The sequence below is a fragment of the Aspergillus fumigatus genome, chromosome 8 (genome assembly GCF_000002655.1).
Source record: "Aspergillus fumigatus Af293 chromosome 8, whole genome shotgun sequence".
NCBI classification, from domain to species: Eukaryota; Fungi; Ascomycota; class Eurotiomycetes; order Eurotiales; family Aspergillaceae; genus Aspergillus; species Aspergillus fumigatus.
The window spans coordinates 261,513-285,779 of NC_007201.1; the positions used below are offsets into that span (position 1 = coordinate 261,513).

At 50.2% G+C, this 24,267-nt stretch overlaps 10 protein-coding genes across 10 annotated transcripts; 3 read left to right on the top strand and 7 right to left on the bottom strand.

Moving 5' to 3' along the window:
* Window positions 1–684: 684 nt before the first annotated feature.
* AFUA_8G01120 (YoaK family protein) lies at window positions 685–1,847 on the bottom strand. The gene has a single exon (XM_742001.2). The coding sequence runs from the start codon at window positions 1,628–1,630 to the stop codon at window positions 818–820; it is 813 nt and encodes a 270-aa protein (XP_747094.1). The 5' UTR covers window positions 1,631–1,847; the 3' UTR covers window positions 685–817.
* A 775-nt stretch (window positions 1,848–2,622) lies between these two features.
* Window positions 2,623–5,166, bottom strand: AFUA_8G01130 (alpha-galactosidase). Its single transcript, XM_742000.3, has 3 exons — window positions 5,109–5,166; window positions 4,417–5,023; window positions 2,623–4,365 (listed from the first exon to the last, which is right to left on the bottom strand). The coding sequence occupies exons 1-3, from the start codon at window positions 5,134–5,136 to the stop codon at window positions 2,814–2,816; spliced, it is 2,187 nt and encodes a 728-aa protein (XP_747093.2). The 5' UTR covers window positions 5,137–5,166; the 3' UTR covers window positions 2,623–2,813.
* A 994-nt stretch (window positions 5,167–6,160) lies between these two features.
* Window positions 6,161–8,264, bottom strand: AFUA_8G01140 (uncharacterized protein). Its single transcript, XM_077805258.1, has 5 exons — window positions 8,016–8,264; window positions 7,269–7,961; window positions 6,856–7,215; window positions 6,495–6,805; window positions 6,161–6,433 (listed from the first exon to the last, which is right to left on the bottom strand). Exons 1-5 carry the CDS (start codon window positions 8,144–8,146, stop codon window positions 6,390–6,392), a joined length of 1,539 nt encoding a protein of 512 aa, XP_077661386.1. The 5' UTR covers window positions 8,147–8,264; the 3' UTR covers window positions 6,161–6,389.
* Window positions 8,265–11,383: 3,119 nt separating this feature from the next.
* AFUA_8G01150 (CeGAL family transcription factor) lies at window positions 11,384–13,585 on the top strand (the record flags this gene model as incomplete). The annotated part of the gene is made up of 1 exon (XM_741998.2): window positions 11,384–13,585. The coding sequence occupies exon 1, from the start codon at window positions 11,423–11,425 to the stop codon at window positions 13,583–13,585; it is 2,163 nt and encodes a 720-aa protein (XP_747091.1). The 5' UTR covers window positions 11,384–11,422.
* Window positions 13,586–13,696: 111 nt separating this feature from the next.
* On the top strand, window positions 13,697–15,586 carry AFUA_8G01160 (putative tartrate dehydrogenase). The gene is made up of 3 exons (XM_741997.2): window positions 13,697–14,424; window positions 14,472–14,962; window positions 15,038–15,586. The coding sequence occupies exons 1-3, from the start codon at window positions 14,166–14,168 to the stop codon at window positions 15,386–15,388; spliced, it is 1,101 nt and encodes a 366-aa protein (XP_747090.1). The 5' UTR covers window positions 13,697–14,165; the 3' UTR covers window positions 15,389–15,586.
* A 944-nt stretch (window positions 15,587–16,530) lies between these two features.
* Window positions 16,531–16,710, bottom strand: AFUA_8G01170 (uncharacterized protein; the record flags this gene model as incomplete). The annotated part of the gene is made up of 1 exon (XM_741996.1): window positions 16,531–16,710. The coding sequence occupies one exon, from the start codon at window positions 16,708–16,710 to the stop codon at window positions 16,531–16,533; it is 180 nt and encodes a 59-aa protein (XP_747089.1).
* A 6-nt stretch (window positions 16,711–16,716) lies between these two features.
* Window positions 16,717–18,294, top strand: AFUA_8G01180 (sugar porter family MFS transporter; the record flags this gene model as incomplete). Its single annotated transcript, XM_741995.1, has 1 exon — window positions 16,717–18,294. One exon carries the CDS (start codon window positions 16,717–16,719, stop codon window positions 18,292–18,294), a length of 1,578 nt encoding a protein of 525 aa, XP_747088.1.
* Window positions 18,295–18,517: 223 nt separating this feature from the next.
* AFUA_8G01190 (putative isoamyl alcohol oxidase) lies at window positions 18,518–20,883 on the bottom strand (the record flags this gene model as incomplete). The annotated part of the gene is made up of 3 exons (XM_741994.1): window positions 18,518–19,853; window positions 19,908–20,481; window positions 20,820–20,883. 3 exons carry the CDS (start codon window positions 20,881–20,883, stop codon window positions 18,518–18,520), a joined length of 1,974 nt encoding a protein of 657 aa, XP_747087.1.
* An 886-nt stretch (window positions 20,884–21,769) lies between these two features.
* Window positions 21,770–22,088, bottom strand: AFUA_8G01200 (uncharacterized protein). The gene has a single exon (XM_741993.2). It carries the CDS (start codon window positions 22,079–22,081, stop codon window positions 21,800–21,802), a length of 282 nt encoding a protein of 93 aa, XP_747086.1. The 5' UTR covers window positions 22,082–22,088; the 3' UTR covers window positions 21,770–21,799.
* A 490-nt stretch (window positions 22,089–22,578) lies between these two features.
* On the bottom strand, window positions 22,579–24,258 carry AFUA_8G01210 (enoyl-CoA hydratase/isomerase family protein; the record flags this gene model as incomplete). The annotated part of the gene is made up of 6 exons (XM_741992.2): window positions 23,449–24,258; window positions 23,250–23,380; window positions 23,163–23,192; window positions 22,992–23,108; window positions 22,759–22,936; window positions 22,579–22,709 (listed from the first exon to the last, which is right to left on the bottom strand). Exons 1-6 carry the CDS (start codon window positions 23,663–23,665, stop codon window positions 22,579–22,581), a joined length of 804 nt encoding a protein of 267 aa, XP_747085.1. The 5' UTR covers window positions 23,666–24,258.
* Window positions 24,259–24,267: the final 9 nt, after the last annotated feature.

Sequence of the window (24,267 nt, forward strand, 5' to 3'; positions counted from 1 at the left end):
CAGAGAACTGCAGGAATCAGTCCTGACCCAGTGATTGCGAGTGGTATGACTTACTGTCATCAGAACGAATCATGAAATAGCGATAGCGCACATACAGTCGCATAGCAACGGCTATACTGACGATCGACAGCAGGATCACATTGCAGGCGATTATATTGGGCACTCTGGACTGTGCCAGATACGCTGAATGCGCAGCGCCCTCGAAGTGCGTGAGGTTTAGCTGGTCCATCCATATTCATTAGGGAGCAACTTTTGACTTGTATTTCGACAGGCACAGGCATCGTATTGAACAGGGACAGCAATATAAAGCTAAGCTATATCTCGAGGCGTCTGACGAGATCTAGAGTGATGATATCAACGGCTGTGGTGCCATGGCTCCCGTCCCGTGAGTCCCGTTCCGAAAACGGTTCAGTCCAAGGTGGCGGGAGAATCCACGATGGCCAGCGCAAGTACTACATGACATGTAGTCACTTCCATGATATTAAAATCTCCTGGTCGCATGAATCATGTACATGAGGCGCAGTCAACTCAGTATTCATCTTGGGCCTGGGATTTATCGGACCAAATATCGAAAGGGGTGGGTCATACACAGCCTCTGCCAGTCAGGCGAGGGAAAGCAGAATGTGACAGGATGTCTAACCGGTATAGAAGCCAGGCTAGCTGGTTTCACCGGGTGCACAGCCTCATATCTCGTCCCGAATAGTAATCGGTATAGGGAGTTGATACATAAGATCTGGCAGTCACCTGATGATTCCTCTGTGACAGGGCTATGTCTACAGAGTATGTAAGGACGCGAAATAAACTTTATAAAATGATCTCAATCATCGCTCTGCTGCCCCTTCCATCCCAGCCAGGCACCAGTAATCATCCCTTTACACAAAACTGCCATCCACAAAGCCCCCATTAATCCCGCCGAACTTCTCGCCCACAGCCCTCCAAGAACCGTTCCAAGGAGTAAACAACCAATCGCGCCCAGGCGCCTCCTGTCCTCCACCGCAGAAAGCGACGGAAACCTGGGACTGGAGAAAAAGTCACAGTAGACACTGGTCAACACCACACTGGTCAACCCATTAAACTGCAAGACGCGGCTTGTCACGGCCTGTCCGCTACTCTGAAACGCGACCAGAACCTGTGGCACCAGTGCTTTCCAGCTGAGGTCCGACTGTCTGGAAGGAAAGTGCAAGGTCACGATTGTCGCAGCTACTGCTACACAGAGCATCTGGATGGCGAACGACGCGCAAAGCACCCAGCGCTGTCGCGATGGAAACCGCCGGTGGAAGGCAGCGAAGCAGAGGGAACCGAAGCAGAAACTGAAAATGGAGACGCCGGCTTTGATCCAGCGGGTGGTGTCGTCTATGCCGATCAGGCCAAGGCCTAGGTACACGGTGTTGCCGGTCTGCATGCTCACGAAAGAGCCCCAAATGAACACGGCAGAGCTATCGAGTAGTCCAGTAATGATATAGCAGAATATGAGTAAGATATCTCCATAGTGAGGGTTGATTTCCGTGGTGAGGTGGGCGGCAAACCGGCGTGCACGCGACTTTGTCGGTGAAGGGGTGTTGTTCCCAGGGTGCAGTAACCAGTCTGTCTCGTGTGGAATCGACTGCGTATCGCGATGTCGAAATGTCATTCTGACAATTGTATACAGGGGAGATTGGGGTGACCTGGATGGAATGCCAGTGGATGAAAACAGCAATCTCGACGCGTCTCTAAAACGTGGGGTTCCGATGTGGAGCCATGACGCTGGAGGCGTTACATTTTTAGCTGGACTTTCTGACCTGAACCATCATGTGCGTCGTTATCTGGACTTGAGTCCATCAGTAAAACGCGTTTATCTTGTGTTATACGAAACCCAGTAGACTTTGATTCTTTCCTGATGCTTATCCAGTCAAGAATCGGGTGTTGCTGCCTGAGGCACAATGGCAGTAAACAACATAGAGATACTATCATAGATTAAATTCTTTAATGGATAGCCACCATGGACTAAAATAGTGCTTCGAGGAGGGCCTCTATGAAACGGCAAAACAACTGGAAGGCTCATCAGTGTCCCAACGGCGCCGTATATATCCTCTACAAGTCTGGCAATTAGGCAACATACCCGGCCCACTAAGCTACAACTTAGAATATATGTATAGTAAATAAGTATAAAAGCGACAATCATGGCATGATTTGTCAAATATTGAAGTGCTTTTGAATAACTACTATTACTATATATTAAATAAAATTATCCTCAGCAGTGACAATTACACACACCACTAGAGCACGACACGTGCAATAGCCTACGCTTGTGCATCATCAAGTTAAAGACATCATAACCTCACTCTGTACGGGACCTTCTGAACCGAAGGAAGAGGGCTGTGAGTCGAGTTCTGATCCTTGGGCCGTTGCACCCTATTGTGTACGCCCATCAGCACTGCTTCAGGAAAGGATAGGAGCACCTACTCATTATTCGCAATGTACTGTCTCAGCAGCCACTGTTCATAATCGGCACCAGCACACGACGGGCCGGACGAACACGCCTTGGGCGCTGGTATCTATTCTACGAGAAACAGATATCTGAACGTAATTATGATTTTGTCCGAGTGTTTTCTGTCCATGCGAGTAAACGAACCATTTAAAGTCCTGATTTCTGGTATACTCGATACGTAACTTGATTGATGTCAAAGGACGATCAAATCCGTGGTCGCTGCAGCTGCCCTTCATAGCTGGCTTTCGTTGAATGGAGAGCCTGTAAATCTCAGTTTATACTGGCTGGATATAGTAGCATTCTGCGGCATCAAAACTCCAACCGATCATTGGCGGCAATAATCACATCACATCACATCGACCCTTTCCAAAAACACCACTTTGCTAGCGTAATCAGTGCTAAATGAATACTGCAATCCAAGGTTCATCAGCATATCACCCGAATACGGCCCCTGCTCGTCAACGCTGTACATCGCCTGCCTGTCCAGCCCCTGCAATCTCACCCTGGGTATGGTATGATTAACATTCGGGCTCAGCTGGAAGAGGAACAGGATAGCTTTGACTCCATCTTCCGAGACAAACAACACAGCAGGCCAATTCGACTCCTCGGGCAGACTAAGCCTCCACATATCGCCTTTCAGCACGATCGGGTTGACCTTCTCCGCCAACGCGATCAGCTCGGGAACCACAGCTTTCTCCTCAGGACACATCTTCAGTGGATCGAGCTCAAGCCCGAACGATCCGCCCATCATTGCAACGTGCGCGCGGAAGGTAAGCGGCACCGTTCGCCCTGTTTGGTGGTTCGGCACCGCGGAGATATGCGCGCCCATTGCGCTGGCGGGGTAGACGAGTGACGTACCCATCTGGATGAAGATGCGTTCCACGGCGTCGGTGTCATCTGATGTCCAGATCTGGGGGAAGTACTGTAGGACTCCAGGGTCAAAGCGTCCACCGCCGGAGGCGCATCCTTCCCAGAGGATATCGGGGAAGCGAGAGGTGAGGGTGTCGAAGACGCGGTACATTCCAAGCATGTATGCGTGAGTTGCGGCGGGGGAGGGCGTCTCGTTGATAGCACGGTTGTGGTCCCATTTTACATAGCTGATGTCTGCGCTGTTGAGGATGTTGGTGATGGCGTCGATGATAAACTCTTGTACTTCGGGTAGCGCGAGATTCAGGACGAGCTGGTTGCGTTGTTCGGTGCGTGGGTATGAGCCTGCGTGGAGGACCCAGTCCGGGTGTTCGTGGTATAGGCTTGACTGTGGGTTTACCATCTCCGGCTCAACCCAGATACCAAAGCGAAGGTTTTCTGGCGACTTGGCGACCTTCAAGGAGGTAATGGCTTTCACGAGCGGCGCGAGCCCATTAGGAAATCGGGTTGGGTTGGGAACCCAGTCGCCTAGACCCGCTGAGTCGGAGACGCGAGGGTATTTGTCGCCAAACCACCCGTCGTCCATGACGAAGAGCTTTACACCCAAAGCAGCGGATTCCTGTGCCATGCGGTGCATGTTCTCCTCGTTGATGTCGAAATACAACCCCTCCCAGCTGTTCAGTAAGACGGGTCGGTTGTCCGCAGCAAACTTGCTTTTCATCAGGTGATTGCGGTACAGGCGATGCAGAGAGCGCGACATGCCTCCTAGACCGTCTTTTGAATATACCGATACGCACTCGGGAGACGTGAAGATTTCCCCCGGAGCCAAGGGCCAGGATAGCTGGTTTGGATGGAAACCCATGGATACACGTGTCAATCCCTGCGAGCCTTTTTCAATATTGGCAGCAAAGGAGCCGGTGTAGACCAGTGAGAATCCCCATGCCTCACCGTGGGACTCGGTAGTAGAGCGATGCGCCAGGGCGACGAAGGGGTTGTGCAAGTGGGACGAGAAGCCTGTTGTACTCCCAAATCTGTCGAGCTCAGTGAAAAGTCTCGTCCTGTCGACTGTATTGATGGCTTACCCCTGTATTCCATAGTCCACCTTGCGCCTCCGCCGATGCGCTTCTCTTGCCCAGTCCCCTCTGAGGCCAATCATATCAAAGTCCTCGCATGGTAAATCCACACTCATACTAGACAGCGCCTCAATTGAGATTGTGCCCTCCCCCTTGTTCGTGATGCGCACACTCCGGACAATGGCATCGTGCTTTGGGAATATGGAGTACATTAGATCCGCCGCCACCTCGCTATGTTGGTCATACAAATGCACCACCAGCGTCGAGACATCCTCCTCTGTGCCAAACGTTGCTGGCAAGCCAGCCAGCGCAGGCTTGCCCTTCAACACGGTATGCGAATCATACCGAAAAGCTGAAACAGTATGTCCCTGCGACTGGCGGATGCGAATGGCAGGGATTCGAAAATCTCCCCGGCCTTGGTCCGGGAACTCGCGGCGAACGCGGTCAGGCATACCGGTCCACCCATTCATTATGGGAGCTGAATCATCGGGAATAGGTCCACTGACGCTGCCGCCGAAGTGATCGGAGCGCAAGTCACCGGTGCTCTCGTCAACGTGGAACCGGTAGGAAACATTGTAGCCATTAAGGGCGAAGGTTTTGCCTTCGACGACAATGGCTGTCATCCACATGTTACTAAGAGTACGAATAGAATCCTAAGAGATCTGCTAATGCATGGACAGCCTCGATCAATGTATGCTTACCGTTGGCAGTGGTCGATTTCTGCGCCATTGTATTCTTTTCAGGTGATCAAGCGAGAAAATACTGGACATGCAATGTCTAAAGCGATACTTCCTGTCGGAAGTATCTCTACCTAATATATCTCAACAGTAGTCAGCCCCGCGGGGAATGGTGGAGTGCAGGAAATAAACCGAAGCTATTAACGGTCTTAGCATCTAATGTTACAGGTCCAGTTGGCAGGTAAAAGTGGGCTAGTTCCCCACTATTGCTTTTAACCGAAACGGCCACGGTCAACGGCCCGTTACTTGGATATACTATCCATTTGGGAAACCCCCTCTGACCTTCCTGTTCATGATCAGAAGGTTATTCTCTTGCCAGTATCTGAGAGATTCTACTCTGTAGATCCGCCGATATTACTATCTGGATGCCTTTATACATGCGTCCACGTGAGTTAATTCAATGCTATGTAAAGTCAATATTGCACTAATTTTAGCTTTCCGTAACTCTCTCCAGATTAAAAGGCTCTTATATAGAGGTCCTCTAGGTTTCATCGACCATATCGTGGGTGAAAGATGAAGTTGCATGGATTCATAACTATTCAACTAACTGAAAGAAAAAGGTGCGAGGCTATCTAACCGAGGCAGATATATTTAGAAGATCATTGAGGCAGTCTGGCTAACGGCAGAACTTCTGAGACACCAATATACCTTGAACAGAAATGCTTCCTAGACTGCGCTCTCCCCTACCCTCACCAGAGACGCATTCGGTCCTTCTACACTCACGTTGAGACGCCTGTGCTACTGCCTGGTGAAGCTTCCTTCTTTGAGCAACTCCCAACATTCTACGTCGCTTGATCTTGCCCTTCATTCTCCCCACCATTGCAGGATAATCGCTTGGCCTGAAGGAGCGAATCTTTGCCTGCAGTACCATTCCTTGCCACAATTCTTTAGCGACTTCTTTGTGTGCGCGCCTTTTCAGCTGTACACTTTCCCTCAGTTCATTTGTCGTGTCTGTTAAGCCTAAAGGAAACCAAGGATACTTTGAGAGGCATGCAGAGCTAAGATATTTCTAACGGTCTATGGCCCCTATTATGCTCAGCCCTCTAAACTCAGTAATGCTTTGAGCTAGTAGGTGGTTGAATCTAGTAGAGCAACTAACTGACCCTGAAGTTTGCAAACCTGGGCGCATGGAACCCCCGGTGGGTTGGGTTGGAGATTTGATTAGTACGGATCCCCCTAACCTATTTGGAAAGTGGATAACCTTGATGAGAAACTTTTTATTACATAGCCATATATCTGAAGAGATTATTGCAACCGATTTACGTCTGCTGCCCGTCGGAGATACTCGTCTTCAGAATCAAGGATCAGCCGTCCTTCGGATACTTCTTTGGCAGAGGAGATCAAACATACCAGCAAGATTCCATGTTCTTGTAGCATATGTAAGGACGCGTTGGAAAGGCTCTTCATCGAACTGATATGCTAGCCCATACGACTGTTTGAGATATCTGATTGCGAGAACAGCTTCTCCGATGCACATCACAGCTGGGAGGGGTACGCAAGGTATCTTCCTCCTAGGCTCAAGGGCGTCAAATTTGGCGCAAATATCTCTGACCATCTTAATATACGCCGTGATCGCAAGGATTGAGGTGTCCAGATCAGTGGGAGAGATCGCGCCACGAGCCGCTCGTAATAGACGGTCTTGATGAAGACTTATTGCGGACCTAGTATAATTCAGTGACCAGACATCGTCGAAGCGTACGAGAGAACGCACGCTAAACAGATTGCGTTTGCTCCACACAGAACGGCCCAACTGCCGGGCGTCTGCTCAAATAGGATCTTCATAAATCGCATCAGTTTGCGGTCGACAACTGCAAATTGTTCATACGACCAAACGGCGTCACTTAACCGTCTAAGCATCTGAACTTGTCCAAGGATGCGGGATGCCTGGATCTCACGGGCAAAATAGCACAAGGGAATCTCAACCGGCGTCGATAGAGACGGATAAGAATTGCCTGGGACGGGTGTTTTCGGATTATAACAGAAGATGTCGTCTATCGGTAGCCGATAACTGGCATCAGGCTCTTCTACTGCGTGAGGCGCCCGAAACTCGGTGGCTACCTGGCAAATGATCCTGATGCATCTCATTAAAGTGGTCATCATGGCGTCGAAGAGTCGGTGGCCTACCTGTCTAACATGTATAGTCCGCACCATACTCTGCGTCGTTCCTCGGATTCGATCCACGGCCAGTTTCCCCCCTGTTGGGTATGATCAATATTCAAGCGGAGAGTGTATCCCAGCCTCGCGCAGTTCCCAACGCTCACAGAGGCCTCGTTGAGACGGGAAGCTCGCAGCTCGTACAATACCAGCAACAACCCACTCTGCACCATCTCCAATGAAGGTTCCCTTTGGAGCTGCAGAAAGGAGAAGAGGTATTTGCCAATCTGGTAGATCCTGGTCCGGTGAGAATCGTTGCTCGATCGATCATGTGAGCCAGTAACCAGGGATACAGCTAAAAGGAGCATTGCAGTCTCTGCGCAAGGCTCGCGATGCAGGTTAGACAGCCGTTTTCGAAAACCTGGCTCTATGATTACAGAGAACCACGGATGGATATTGCAAAAGTACTCCTCGAGCATTCTCTCCACGGAAACACACTGCTCCGTCAGCGTTGCCATGGCCAGACCGACAAAGTAGTTGTCAATATCTACGCGTCGGAAACTGATATTGTCCCAATGGGGCTGTAAGGCCTGAAAGCTGCCGGGGAGCCACAATTGATCCTGAGTGACCGGCACATGGAAGAGGAGGAAATCAGACAGCGACACTCGGGGAAGCCCCTCAGTTCGTGTCGCATTCCACGCATAGTCGCACGATAGCTTTGATCTTTTTTGGGTGTCAGTAACAGAAAGGCAAAGGGAAGATGCGGAGAACTCAGACTTGATGCATCGACTGCAGGACGGTAGCGTCTTATCGCATCTTCTCTTCTGACTGCGGCAGAGCGCACAGGCATTTGGTGAGTATGGTCCGACGGCCATCGGTTTAGCATCGGCTAGAGTGGAACTCCGCATGGGAGCGGAAACTTAGTGCGAGAGTGAAAGCACCTAGATACTGGCCCTGGGCATAAATACTTCCCCTGGTGCCTCTCCTGTCACAAAGGGGCCGTGAATTACAATTTACAGGTTGACCCCGCACGCCTTTATTTCGGCACCTGCATTGGCGACTTGGCCTTTAACCTAAGAGGTCAGGATCCTATTAGTTAGTGTGCAGACTGACAGGCAAAAGATCATGACTAATCCTATTTGAGTAACTAACTGGTTTTCCACGGCCGAGCGGTGAGTATGGCTGAAGTGCGACTTTTCACTGCAAATCATCACTATCTTTGAAGGTTTTCTACCACCAGTGTGACTGTCATTCATTAATTAGACTATCTACTAGTAGAATAGATTCCTCTGAAGGGTGGTGCCAACTGTAACCTATTCAGGTAGTAATCCTTATGCCTGACTTTTCGAGGACCATGTCATATGTGAAGGTGATTTATTTTCCTACATCGTAGCAAGTAATTTAATATCTTCCATTCAGAAAGCATTGTCTTGTCGCTCTCTTTGACTCATTAGGGAGCTCTTACAGTGAGGCTTTGGAGCTTCGCTGACCAGACTGTCCAGACACAATTGGTAAGGCGAATGCTTGTTTGACTCAACATATAGGCAAACAACTAGAAGAAACCCTGTGCCGATACAAATGACGATCAAACATTCTTACCCCAAAAGCAAAAATGCTCTATTCAAAAAATCCAGGCCCCTTATCGGGTGTCCAGCCATGGTCGATAGTGTTAATTATAGCTGGTGTCTTCTCTCAGCTGACTGAAGCAGCTCTATAATCTCTTGATGGTTATTCAGTGCAGCCCAGTCCGTTGCATTTCAGCCCGTGGCGTCTTTGATACTATCATACTAACTTCTCTTGCAGGTCGAGGTATTCCTATTTTAGCATGTCTTGTTCTTCCTTCGGATATACTAGACAGCAGCGGCGAGCTCGTTCAGGCAGGGTCGTGTTTGTTCGGGTCTAGACCATCGATTACAGGAGGCATAACTTAATAGAATCTTTCATATCCGGCCCATGTATCGAGGTCATTCAGCCAATAGTGACGACTAGGACAGGCAATCTTCTCTAATGGCTAATCAGCATTTCTTAGGAGAACCCTTTATTCATGTCTGATGAATTTGCCTATTTGCTACACTTTGGGGATGGCAGGAAGATTTCTGAGATCAAAGGATTTTTCGACACTTTGAACGTTCATAACCACCTTGGGCGTGAAAAGAGTTATTCTGGCGGCGCCTACTGGATTGATTTATTAGCTTGGACCCTAGAAGTATCTTTAAGTATTTTCATCTAGGCTAAGAAAGTCCCTCCCCAAAACCAATCGGAACCTAGCCATGGTTAGTTAGTAGGGACTCGTCTAGGCTTAGATAGGCCTAGACAAAGATTTTTGCGATTAAACTTGGATCGAATTTGGAATGGATCCGGTTAGGTTCCGTTATTCAAAATTTGGACTTGAGATCGCAGCAGCTTGGTGCCAACTAGTTCGAAACTCGCCTGACTCAGATCAAATGCAAATATAATCAGGAGCATATAACCTAGTCGCTATTACAAGTAATCTATGAAACTAATGGTAGTTAACTATTGAGATAGTGGATAAACGATAACCAGTATTACACACTGGGAGAAAGGTCAAGTAATCTAACTATAGTTGGATTTAGGAAGACTATATATCAAAGCAAACTGTAGAAGTTAGACCTCCTCTATTATATTTGAGAATAATCTACATAAGCATGATAAGCTGTTTGCAAAGGAATATCTTGAGGACACTAAGTATCTGGGCAACGTTTAGTCTAACCTGACTTTGCTATTTCCATGTAGCAATAGCCAACTCCATAGAAAGTAAAGAAAATTGCGCGTTGGAAAAGATTTAAAGGTCAAATGATTTGGTGTTTGCGGCGAAGATTCGCCCTTCGGCCGTGGATGACATTAACTATTCAGGAGCCAGTCAACCAGCTCAAGTTGCCTTAAGCTAGAAGTATATGGCCGGGTGACGTTTTGATAAATGTCCTGCCTTGCCCAATTGGTTATCCTCTACCATCATCACTCCACCCGAAGACCCCGGATTCCGTTCTGGCAGACCGTGTCTCGATGTCTCACGCCAAGAGTTCCTACCAGGAGTTGAGGGCAAAGTAGCCTGGTCTACGCTCATCTGAGGATTATTTGGTATGCTTGACAATGTTACCACTTGTCCCGATCGAGCTCCGTCCGGTGAACCCGTTCCGATCAACATTCCGGACGTAATCGAAGGCTGAGAATTCTGACGCGGTGTTGCGCTATCTGTGGACCGAAATGCATCAAGAGGCATTGTTTGCCGTACGTCACTAACGTCGTTCGTTACGGTGAATTTGTCCCTCTTCGAGTCCAACCAGCGCTCCAAATCAGATGGCTCGCGCAAAGGAAGTTGTGCCCATTCTTCCATCCGTGCAGCCTTCTGTTTCGGGTGTACGTCTGCCTTCCATGAAGCTCGAACGAGTGATGAAGCGTTCATTGAGCGTAAAGTTGCAAGCGCTTCATATAGGGCGAGCTCTGTATCTGCAAGTCGCATTTCTAGTTGATTGATGTAGCCTAATGGTAGGCCCCTGCAAAAGCCATCAGGAATAGTATTCTGGACTAGATGGCAGATTACCTACCTCTTCCCACTCTCCGGGTAATTGCATTTTGATGGGTCCGCTAAACACTGAGAGCAGAATGGACTAACAATAGTCGTTGAGTTTCTGTTGCTTTTACCACTGCATGAGGATGAACGGTTATTCTTACAGATTGCGATCGCACTGGCGGTACGTTAGCTGCATGTCAAGCCACGGGGACCACGAATCGACTCGCCTTGCATTTTCTTTGTCTACATAGCTCGCAGGAGATTGGACTCACTGACTCAGCCTCTGTATATCTCTCGCTGTTAGCAGATCCTTGTCGATATCGTAATGGCTGCAGAAGAACCAATCAACGGGATACCGCCAGTATAAGAGCATCCCAACAACTGACGAAACACGAAAATAATTTTACCTGGGGACATTTGGCAACTGAACAAAGGCAACTTGATCGTCGACAGATCCGGTTATACAACAATGACACACGAGACTGACAGGAGTTGGCTGGCGGACTTGAAAAGCTCCGGTGAGCCACGTGACATCCCCGCAAACCATACGATTAGTCATCCCTCTCTACCCCCACAAGCTCGGGGTGCGTTGGGTGTCTTCGCAAATGTCTGGCAAACAATTGTCAGGCTATGATCATGGATACGGATCAATATGGCCACACCGTCTTCATCTGCGACTGGTCTGGGTGGGTGTGACGTCTTGCAATGGCAGCATGAGGGCCGGCCAGCCAAAAGGCGCAAAGGGATCTCGATGACAAGCACGTGCCAGCCATCGCCTCGAGAGATTGGAATTATGAGAGAGACAGAACGGGATGATTCGGCAACATTTCTGGGAAGTTCCAGCGGTATTCATTTTATCCGCACAGTCTACAGCGCATTCGCAAAGCGTTCGGCGGTCTTACAGGAAGCGCGAGTCAGGAACCAGAGCTTAGTGCCTGGCGAAGACGATCAGTTACAAAGAAGCCCTGGCAAGTCTCACGGGTTGGATGAGCTCTGCCTGAAACATGAGTTATCTCTTCAAGCCCCTGATTCTGTGTCATTTGAGAGCCTCGTGGGATGGTCACGGAGCTACTTTGAGTATTGGCATCCCATCTTCCCGTTCCTACATGCACCGACCGTGCTGAAAGCCATGGAAAGGGTCGGGGAGAGCGGAATCGGGTCGCTGGACCGTATTAATCTAGCAATATTACGCTCTATACTTTCTATATCGGTGGTTGATAACCGCCAGGTGCAGAACTCTGGTATGACAGCGGACCCGATTCCTTCTGTACTGGTGTATCGAACCGTGCAAGAGGCGATGGAAAGCATCCATGCTTTGCTCCTGGAGCCCTCCACGCTTCCATTGTTGCAGGCAGTATTCAGCGTCCAGCTAGTACTGACGTCTGTATTACGTCTCAATACAGCTTCCAGGGTCGGGGGACTGATTAGTCGAACTGCGTTTCATCTAGGTCTTCATCGCTGTCCTGCACGGTTCTCGTGTTTCAGCCGTGAAGATGCAGATATCCGCCGTCGTCTTTTCTGGTCAATTTATTGTCTGGAAAGATATTTGTCCCAAGCTCTCGGAACACCGCCTAGTATACAGGATGACGACATCGACGTCTGCTATCCAGACAATGAAAGGCATGGAGAAATCGGAAAGGTGCCGCGGGCGAAGGGCCCTCACAGCCACTTGCGATTGCTTACCCATCTCGCCAAGTTTGCGAGACTTAGGGGTCTGATACTGGAGCTTCGCAACAAATCCATCCTGCACAGTCATAATAACACCCTCGCGGCCACGTATGTCAACGGTGAACTGGCGCAATGGTGGAATGAGGTCTATGACGATATTTATCCCATGGAAGAGCAGCTCGAATGTCCGTCCCAGTATGAAACGTCGCTGCAACCTTACCACCGACTGCTGCTTGTGGTGCTCAGGCACGAGTCCATCATATCAATGAATCGGCCATTACTCGCGGCTGAACGACACTCACCGGAATACAAACCAGCCCTACAGACTTGCATTGAGTCATCACGCTCTCTGATTTCAGCTTTGAGGACGTACTTGTTGGCTCATAATAGTGGTCGAAGTGACCAAGATGGCGCAGATAGTGGCAAACGCCAAGCGCCATTGTCATGGCCTTCATTTACCTGGGCTACCTGGATGTCCTGTCTTATCTTGATGTACGCAGCGTCGGAGGGCGAGTTTTCCAGTATAAGCGCCCTAAAATATGCTAAACTCGGCATCTCGATATTGGAAAATCTCTCCCTGCGCAAGAGTAGCTGGCCGGAAACTTGTATCGAAGCAATCAGAGGCATGGAGTCGGCGTTGAGAATCAACCTAGATTCTGATTCTCGGGAACAGACTCCGGTACCGAGGACTTTTTCCAGACGCACACAGCGGACAACGTTGTCAGCTTTAAGCGAGCGTCGGGTGGACGTAGAACCGAATGGTAGCATGGATCAGGATGAGGGCTCGTCACGAGCAGATCCCCTATCTTCGCCCTGGACGTCGAAAAGGAGTACTTTTAACATCACCGAGATAACGTCCAGTCATTCTACCTCAACACATGAGCAACGGCCCTTGTCAGAGCAGGCGCATCATCCGTCGAGTTATGATCTGAATAATGACCAGTCCACCATTGGAATAGAAACTGACAATATGGATGACTATAACTCAGCTGGTTTGGTATTCGGAGACACAATGGGCTCTCAGTTCCCCTTTGCGATTGCCGCTGGTCTTGATCTCGCTCCATTTTCAACTGCTGACCCGTGTGCTGTAACTAATCTATGGAGCATCGCGGACTGGCCTTGGATGATTCATGAGAACTTTTCATGATTACCCTTTGTCAATGATACGAACTCACGGATGACAGATCTAGAAAATATTATCCTTCGGTTGAAAATGTTGTTCCTAATATCAGCAGAAGATGTGAGCGTTTTGAAAGCCCTGTGGGATGTGGTATATTTTTAGCATATGGTCCATACAGGAAAGTATATAAAGGATAACGAAGGGGACAGTGTGTCAAGGATCACGAGGATAGATTTCAATTGAATCTTTCAGCTTACGAAAAGTTTAACAGAGTATGTGCGAATTAATATTCCACTCAATTGCCAACCTGGTCGGTAGCTGCTGGTTCAGGTTCATTGTAGACATATTGGATGCTCAAAGGCGAGTTGGGACGGCGGACATTTCCTAGTCCGGTGTGATTCCATCGGAGGAGAACAACCCCGCTCGTCCTTCTGTTTACCCCGGACTTGACAACGTCCGGCACAGTCACCACAACCAAAAGTGGGGGGTCCCAATAATGAGGAGTAGCATTTGAAGAGAATATATTGGAAGAATTACCCCCCGCACTGATAATTTCATTTGTTCCGTTATACCACTTGGACATCTATAGTACGTAGACACTGTCAAAATGTCTCCCTCTGTTTCACCTAACAAGACGTATAACATCGCTGCTATTCCCGCCGACGGCATTGGTCCCGAGGTCATCGGGGCAGGTATTACGGCCCTCAATGCCCTCAGCGAAACCCTCAACACCTTCAAGCTTAACTTTACGACCTACGACTGGAGCTCAGAGACTTACAAGAAGACCGGCAAATACATCCCCGACGGCGGTCTCGACGAGCTGAAGAAGCACGACGCAATCTTATTCGGTGCTGTCGGTGCACCTGGTACGCCAATCATCATTCCTGCAAAGTCGACCTACTGACGATGACAGATGTCCCCGATCACATCTCGCTCTGGGGTCTCCGACTGGCGATCTGCCAGCCGCTACAGCAATATGCCAATGTCCGACCAACCAAGATCTTCCGCGGCACAGAGTCGCCTCTCCGCAGATGCAAGACCGGCGATCTGGACTGGGTGATCATTCGTGAGAACAGCGAGGGCGAGTATGCGGGTCAGGGCGGACGCTCGCACCGAGGCAAGGCGTGGGAAGTAGCCACCGAGACGGCCATCTTCTCACGACACGGCGTGGAGAGAATCATGCGCTTTGCGTTTGAGACGGCGCAGAAGAGACCTCGAAAGCTACTGACGGTCGTGACGAAAAGTAATGCGCAGCGCAATGGGATGGTGCTCTGGGATGAGGTGGCTGCGGAGGTCGCCAGGGACTTTCCCGATGTTACTGTGGACAAGATGCTGGTGGACGCGATGACCACGCGAATGGTGCTCAAGCCCGAGACGCTGGACACGATCGTGGCGACGAATCTTGTAAGTGACCTACCAGATTCTGATTCGGCTATCTTGCCTTGACGGCAGAAATACTAACGGTGGGATAATCTACAGCATGCAGACATCCTCTCCGACCTCGCTGCAGCGCTGGCTGGGTCCATCGGGATTGCCCCGACCTCGAACCTGGACCCCACGCGGGAGAATCCCAGCATGTTCGAGCCTATCCACGGGTCTGCATTTGACATCACGGGTAAGGGCATTGCGAACCCCGTCGCGACGTTTTGGACGGCTGCGGAAATGCTGGCCTGGCTGGGAGAGGAAGATGCAGCGAAGAAGCTTCTGAACTGCGTCGAGGATGTGTGTGAGATGGGGATTCTCACTCCCGATCTGGGGGGAAATGCCACCACAAGGGAGGTCACCGAGGCCGTGGTGGGGCAGATTCGGAAGTTGGCCGCTGCACAATAAGCTGGGGATGATGTTGAGAATGCGGTCTGACGAAAACAAATTTAGAGACGGTAGTTATGATTTTTAACAGGGGCTAAGCTATATTCAATCCTGCAGAATTATGCAGTACCATATAACATATGTATAAGTAGGTTCCTTACTATGGGACTTGCCGCTACATTCCGGACTGTGTGCTTTCGGATATTGGCAGCATGAACATATGGCATGCCAAAGCTTACTTCAATGACGCGGTATCGCGACGTATCTTGTAGTTCAAAGCACCTTGCTGAAATGTCAACAATCCCCTAGTTGTTACCATCACTGTGTGTGGTTCTGGCACTGCAGCAGATGGCCAACAGCTTGCTACATCCTCAGCTGGCAATGAATTACCAACTGCGATAGGATTTGGCCGTCGCCAAGTTCCAGTTGCCTCCTATGAGTACTTCATCGAGCCAGCCATAGGATACCTTTGTCTTGCACCTACACATAGTGCTGTAATGCTACAGATGTGCGTTGAAACAGATCCCCACTGGCATGTGGACCCTTCTGGTATGGGACCTTGGGTACAAGCAGCTAGGTGGAGGGAGGGGAAGAACGGCTAACCTAGTCATCCTCTCTTGTGCACTTGACGAGAATACACTATATTGTCAGGTCAATATGCTGGTTACGATTACCTCAAACTTGCGCCGTCAATTACCAATAATCATTGGCATAGCTGGTATCCATTACTTTCTGACAGGTCAGGTACTGGATCGGAGTACTTTAATTAGCATTAATGGAAGCTGCAATAAATGCCAAGTAAACACACATTCAGAATATGAATTGTTCTTCCTACTTCACGTATAACAGTTGTAATCATAGTACGTATCTTCGGAGTACCTACTCCCGATAGGCAAGGGTTTAACTTCGGTGGCACAATCAAGATCGTCCAAGACGGCTGAGAAAAAGGCAAAGAAAAGCTTGGTCGATGGCGTTCTTGGCTCAATCAACCATACTCCATCCCCCTGAAATGCGACATGGCACCACTAACAACTCGGGAGGTCTCCGGGGGTAGAATGGCCGGCCGGTGGGGATACAGTGGAGAAGAAAAAGCCCGATCCATAAGATGCCCTTGATTGGATTCATCCGCCTCAACACACAATGCTGTTACATTACAATTCCTGCTAGAGTAGTTCCTCAAGAGGTACGAGTCCAGGTCCAGAGACCCCGCGAACGGGGAAAGTTGGGGGAGCAGAATCTGTTGCTGAACATGACTCTCTTACCGTCTCCCCTCGACTCCACAGAGGTCGATATAAAGACCACCCAGTCTCCCAGTGGACTGCAGAGAGTTGTGCTGCAACCATCTCGCCATGGCGTCCCAATCCCCCAGTTACCTCGGGCTCTCTGGAAGAGCCCTGCACTGGGCCCAGGTAGCTCTGGTAGGTGCCCCTGCCTTCATTGTCTTCGGATACAACCAAGCTGGTGTCGGTCCCCTGGCGACACTCCAGAGCTGGGTCAAGACCTTCCCTCAGATCGACACGATCAACACGACAGGTTCTCTCGAAGCACACAATTCCACCTCCAAGGGTGCTGTCATTGCCTCGTTCCAGATCGGAGCCCTCATCGGGGCTCTGTCTTGCACGCTGATCTCGGACAGACTGGGTCGCCGGAAGACTATATTCCTCGGTTCTATCCTCACCATCATTGGGGAGGTCCTGCAAGTGGCATCCTACGGACTGGTGCAATTCGTTATCGGCCGTATTATACTTGGTATGGGTGTTGGTCAGTACAGTGTCGCTGTACCAGTATGGCAGTCGGAATGTTCGTCGGCAAAAAACAGAGGACAACATGTTATCATAGATGGTATATTCATGTGTCTTGGTTACTCACTGTGCAACTGGATCGATTTTGGCCTGAGTCGCATCCCCCAGAGCACGACACAATGGCGAGTCCCGCTTGCCCTGTCGCTGCTCCCTGCCCTTGTCATCCTTCTTTCTGTCTTTTTACTTCCGGAATCGCCGCGATGGCTGGTCCAGGTCAACCGCGCCGAGGAGGCAACCCACTCGCTCGCATCGCTAAAGGGCCTGCCTGCCAACGACGAGGCAATCCGGGCCGAAATTTCGGGCATTGAATCATCGCTTGAGTTGACCGCGCAATCCAAAGGCTCTTTGATGGAGATGTTCGACCCCAACGACCAGGAGCGACTATTCTACCGCTTCTGTCTCTGTATCATCCTGCAATTCTTCCAGCAGATGTGCGGTGGTAATCTGATCTCTGTGTACGCCTCAACGATATTTGAGCAGAACCTCGGCCTCAGCGCCAGCCTGTCCAAGAACCTGGCCGCCTGCGCCTTAACATGGAAATTCATCTGCTGCTTCATCGCCTTCTTCACCATCGACCGGCTCGGCCGTCGAGTCGTCTTCATGATCAGCGGCACTGGCATGGCGATTTGCATGATTGCGCTGGCCATCACCAACAGCCGCGGCACAGATAACAAGGGCGCGTCCATCGCCTCCGTCGTCTTCCTCTTCCTCTTCAATCTCTTCTACCCGATCGGCTTCCTCGGCGGTAATTTCCTCTACTGTACGGAAGTGGCTCCCGTTCGACTGCGTGTGGCAATGTCGTCCATCTCGACGGCGAACCACTGGCTGTGGAACTTTGTCGTCGTGATGGTCACGCCCATCGCACTGGACACGATCGGGTACCAGTACTACGTCATGTATGCCGTGCTCTCGGCGTGCATCCCATTGCTGGTGTACTTCTTCTACCCCGAGACTATGAACCGCAACCTGGAGTTGCTGAACCATGTTTTCAGGGACGCGTCGTCCCCCTGGAAAATTGTTTCTATGGCGAAGCATCTGCCTCAGGGTGAGGTCACCGAGGCAGACCTGATGGAGATGAACAAGAAGGGCGATGGGTGCTCTGTCGAGATGGCGGAGAAGGTCTAGTGAGGCCCTGCCAAGCCTGTACTTAGAATAAGTCGCACTTCATTATGGTTGATTATATCTGCATTTTGTTCGTCACATCTTGCTGTCAGTAGATGCGACATGCTATTGTCCTCGTCGCAGGAGGTGATTATTATCCAAGAGTCCATGAAAAATGTTTCTAAGCGTGTCATTCTAGGACGTGTTGAGAATGCCCTGGCCGCAATTTGTACCTCTCGTACAACACCTACCTCCGACAAAGCAGCCCACTCCGTAAATCATACTCCCACCTGTCACTCCCAACCCCACTCCAGACGAACATACTCTCGTCAGGGTCATACCTCTGCTTAATCGCAAGCAACCGGTCATAATTCTCGCCATAAAAATCCTTCTTCCAGGTCTTACTGAAAGCGTTCCCCTCATTCATGTACGACCCCGTATCCGGGGCCCAGCGCCTCCAAACCGGTTCGATGGTCGACTCGTACCATTCTGCAGCCGTTGCCAAAGCTTCAGCTGGGTCTGCGGTGTCATTAATCGATGCACCGTAGACCATGGCATGGACGTATGCGGAGCGCCAGGCGGGCAGCACGCTACCGCGCATTTCTGGGGATGTGGCGGCGGGTCCAGGACCGCCTTGCAGGCCGAGGAGGAGCATTGCGCCCTTTTCTGGTTCCTGGGATGTAAGGATTTGTTGGAGATGGGTGATTAGGTCGCCTCTGGACAGATCGGTGAGTTCCCGACGGCCTAGGAGTCGGCTGCTCATGGAACTACTAGCGCCGGATGCTCTGCTAGCCATGGGGTCTGGGTTTACGAAGGCCCAATAGCTTTGAGCTGAGGGGGCTTGATAAGTCACTGTGAGGGAGCTTGAATTGCTGTACTTCCTGATGCGCGCTGCGAGGTGGTGAATGGAAGTGTTCATTTTCGTCATCGTCATATTGTATCCGATCATGTTAATGCTGACTGCTACTCCGGGAATCGACTCCTTGACGCCGGTAAGCCTAATGGCGGCCTCCTTCGTCATCGCAGTGACAGTTCCTGTCATACCTGAATCCATCAGATCAGGAATCAAGCGTGTGGTTTCCGCCAGGGCATCCCATGACGCGAGCTCACTGGCTTTTATACTGCGACTGGGATAGAATGAGAGCCCGCCAGAGACAACGTTCGCAGCCACAGGGTACGTCTTGAGAACGAACTCGGTGACAACACCGAACTGGCCTCCACCACCGCCTCTTACAGCCCAGAAGAGATCTTCATTCTCGGCGTGGTTGGCCACTAGCCGGCGGCCGTCAGTGGTGATCACTGTAACTTGGTATACCTGATCTGAGGCCAGACCGTGGTGGCTAGAAAGCAGACCATGGCCTCCGTTCTGGATCAATCCGCCTGGTCCTACGGTAGCGTCTTGCCCGCCGACGACGGTGCGGTTGATAGCATGAACGGCAGTGTATATAGATCCCCAGTTGTTGCCACTCCCAATGATGATGACGTCTTCGGTGTGGTTGGAGGCAGGTACAGGCCATGAAGCTTGATGTACGATGTGCCTAAAGTTGCGTGTCCAGATCGAAAGCGAATATGCGCCGGTAGATCTAATTAGCTTCAGATTAGTTGAGAGGGCGCCAAAAGTGTGCCAAATCACTTACCGTCCGTTGAGATCATGGCCCGTTCCCTTCACCACAATACGGATATTCCTTTTGGACGCCCACAGCATTGCCCTCGCTACCTGCTCCTCGGTCGTCGCATTGACAATATACTGAGGAAGAGCTCCGATGGTACAGCCCCTTCCCTCGGTGTATCCCACAACGCCAGGAGGCACACAGGAGTTGTTGGTGTAGATCGAGTAATCAACGCTCTCAGGCCAGGCGGAGTGGTATGCAGCATATGACCAATACTTCTTCACGCTTGTGCAGCTTTCAGTCGAGACAAAGGGATTTCCAGTATAGCAGGACGACGCAACCGGAGCCGTCCTGATCAGGGTCCCTTGGATTGATGCGTTCAGCGCGGCCCATTCTTCGTTAGAAGGCCATTCAGCATCAAGGGGGGAGAGTTTGCAGTGTGATACCGTGTGCACTGCACCGGGAAAAGACAGGAGGGACACAAAGGTAATGAAACAGAATGATATCATTTTGTATGTAGACGCACACGATCTAATGATGGACAGGTAGGATTCCTGACCGATGCCGACAGTGTCGTTGTTTATAAATCCGCACTTAAACCCTATATTCCCCTTCAGTATATCGACAGATTTATAGTATCTGCCAGACGAATACGTTCAACCCCTGTCGAACTGGACTACCTGCATCACTGTTAGACCAACGCTGCGGAGAATGATGCGCATCTATACGCAGCTCTACTTACTACTGGTTCTTGAATCAAGATCATGGTTTCTTCCTTGCCGATCTCCAATCTTCAGGACTTGGATCGTACTCGTACTTTCAGGCAGTAGCACTACAATTTACTAATTTGTAGCCCTCAAGATTGTAAGTAGGGAAATTGTCCAATGGCTTGGTAGAGACAAATGCCCACTACCGGATAATAACCGGAAGAAACATCACCATAATCCACCGAAGAGAAAGACACGCAACCAGGGACGGCTGGCTCCATGCAAGCCAACCACATGGCATCTATCTGTCCGAAGCAGCAGATTTACCAGAACATGTATCCCATTCCAGGGGCAAAGCCATTGTCGAGGCCAATGAGGTTACCATATCAAAGGTCCACTGGTCCCCACTCGCCGTATTCGTACTATTTCTGCCTTTTTGGGAAGATTCCACAAGATGTATAGTTCATTAGAGTGCTCAATGATGCGCAGATAAATTCTATCATAGGTCTCTCTTTTCAAGGGCAGATTGAGATTTCATCACCTTTCGTCACGGCTAGCGCGCAATGTCTCTCAACATCTACCTCGAAGACCCGCGCCAATATTACGCGGAAAACGACATGATCAAGGGGCGAATAGTGTTCAACTGTCCTCGAGATTTCCAACAGCTCAAAAATGTCATACTAACCTTCTCGGGTTGCTCGAAAGCCAAGATTCGGAAGGTGAAGGGACCGGCCGGCCCGACAGGCAGTTACCAGAGCAAGTGCATCTTATTCAAAAGGGAGAGGATCCTTGTTCCTGCAGAAGAATGCAAAATACCGCCCACAACTTATGAGTGGCCATTTGAGTTCCGCTTCCATCCTCATGTTGCATCGCCGAATGCCTGGCCTGAGGCAGAGTCATTCCGTGTCGACGAGAATCAGCCGCTACCCCCATCATTCAATACAGAGTGCCACAACTCACTGCGAAGGGTATCCGCAAGCATCGAATACCGGTTAAAAGTGCAGATCTTCAAGCCCACGAAGGGCCTGTTCGAGAGAAAGTCGCCGGTATTTGAGAAGGTACTGCATCTTCCAGTCATTCCGATGGCGGCACGAGCACACACCCACGTTATCGAACTAGAGAAGAAGCAGAAGATCGACCGAACATTCACCGTACGCAGCCTCTCATTGCTGCCAGGTAATACCGATCGCTCCCTGAGCGTGCAGGAGAGATTCAAGGCCTGGCTTTCTCCCGGACAATTGCCTTACTTTCCTTCGGTGTTGAGTTCCAGTACCCATTGTACCTTGTTGCGGGCACGCCGATTCCACTGTTACTGGAGGTGAAGCCATTAATAGACAACTCCAATGCTCCCCACGTCCCAGAGATTGTTTTGCAAACGGCCTCCATCACACTCATTGGTAGGACGGCTGCTCGTGCATCTCCGTTGCTGATGGGATCCATGTCAGGCCAGGTGGATGAAGAGACTATGCTACTTTCAAAAACATCATTGCGCATGGTTATTTCTGGTCAGATGGACCTTTCTGAGCGGTTCGGACAGATATCTTTTCCTACTACTGATGTCACTTTTAGCACTTTCAATCTGAGTCGTTCATACCGGCTGAGGATCTCGCTGGTGTTCGAATGTGCAGGAAAGTTGTTTAAATTCGATGCTACAGATCTGGAAGTAGGAGTACTCTCGAACGCTGGAATGACGGTAGAAAAGGATGGTTTACAAAGGGTTTCAGCAAATGAGGGCTCCAGTCATTCTCGAGGAAATGTGGTCCATGGTTCAGACGAACAACCGCCGCCGTATTTGCTTTCATCAGGTGTCTCCGAGTGGAGCTCGGAAGGCAAGTCCAGTGTCTAGAGTTTGCTCAGTGAACAAGCACATAGTTCTAGGCATGAATATTGCTCATGGTCAATTGCATATACTCAAACTCAACATATGTGTTCATCTCTAGGTATGTGCCTGCCATGATGTACGTGACCAGGTTCTACATTCGACGATATCCTCATGATGGCGTTCTCCACACAGGTGCCCGCTTTTCGAGGAATGCAGTTACTCCCTCCGCCATATCGCGGGTCCCGAAAGTGGCATAGTATAGTGACCGCTCAAACTCATGGTCATGCTGCAATTCGTCCGCTGGTGTTCTGTAAGTAAGAGTCACAAACACATGAGTAATGATTCCCACCTCTGCATATTGCCTCCTTTGCCACCATCAAGGTTGGGGCACTCCAAGAAGCCAGCTTCTCTGCAATCTCCAACGCCCCCGACAAAGCCATTCCTGGTTCGACGAGTTTGCTAACTAGTCCGACCTGATAGGCTTCGCTTCCGGAAAGTGGTTCATTTAGTAGAATCAGATTCATTGCCTTCACGGACCTTGTCAGTCGAACCCTTTGTGCACCGAGCATAAAGAGCAGCTACCCTATACTTGCCCACAGCGGCGGTCACTCGTTGTGTACCCCCAGCACCGGGAATCAGACCGATTGATATTTCAGGCAGTCGAAACTCGACTTCCGGTGTAGCGACGATAAAGTCTGCCTGGAAAGCGGCACAGTCAGCTCAGGAGCCATCTGTAGGGGGATGATCTAATACCATCAAGGCAAGCTCGAAACCACCCCCAAGCTGTGAGATGCAGTTCTCTGTCAACATCATCAACCATAGCAAGGCGAGGAGACATACTGCTCTACCCTCGACCGCCGCAATAATAGGTTTCCGGACCTGTTTCATCCCATGACAGAGGTCTTCAAGGTACCGCTTCTGCCGAGCAGACTCGCCATCCAACTGAGCGATCTCTTTGATGTCGGCACCAGCTGTATGGAAATCGCAAGTGGCGGCAACTCAGCTACATGCTGCCTACGTTCAATGTGGAGACACCTACCCGAGAAGATGGCGCCCGAACCAGCAATGACGATGGCTCGAATGTGCGGATCAGCCGAGGCTATCTTTAGCTGTTGCAATAGCTCGTCAATAAGCGTCTGACATAAAGCGTTTCGCTTGTTAGGACGATCCAGAGTGAGAATACGAGTAGAACTCTGACATGTTCGAGCCAAAATAAACCGTTCGGTCTGTGTTGAGTAATCCATGACGATGCGCATCTAGGCAAGGATCAGACAGCAATACGAATGTTCTAGCTTCGGAGGAAACAGTCCAGGCTAAAAAGGGCTCAACACCTGACTACGACATTTCCATTTCCTGGCTATTTTAGCCCATCCCGTGTACGGAATCCGGGATGAAACATACGGAGTTGCGGGCCGCATCAAGATAGTTACAGACTAGAACGGCTGAGCAGCTAGGCCGAGTGTAGCACGTCGATAAAACCACTTGCGCGCCGTGGCGTCACACATGCAACAAGTGAAATGAGGCCAAGATACCTTTCGGGGATTTGTGAGCTTCACATAAGCAACTCAGACCGTTTTCATACGAACCCCCGCGCGCGCATCCGGCTGAATTCCGTATGCATGAATTGAGCACATCCAGGGAGATAAGCACGAGCACGAATCACAGCCGCGACTCTAATGAACCGATTGGCCGAGACCCATTTTCTTCAGACAACTGATGCAGAAGTCGCATGCAAGCAGGGTCTAGTCTCCACTTTTGCAATGACCCTCAAGCGAGTCAATCATCAATATCCCAAAGGATTCCAGGGACCATCACCAGAAGGGCCCATGATCGACGCTTTTGACCCCGCATGCGCAGC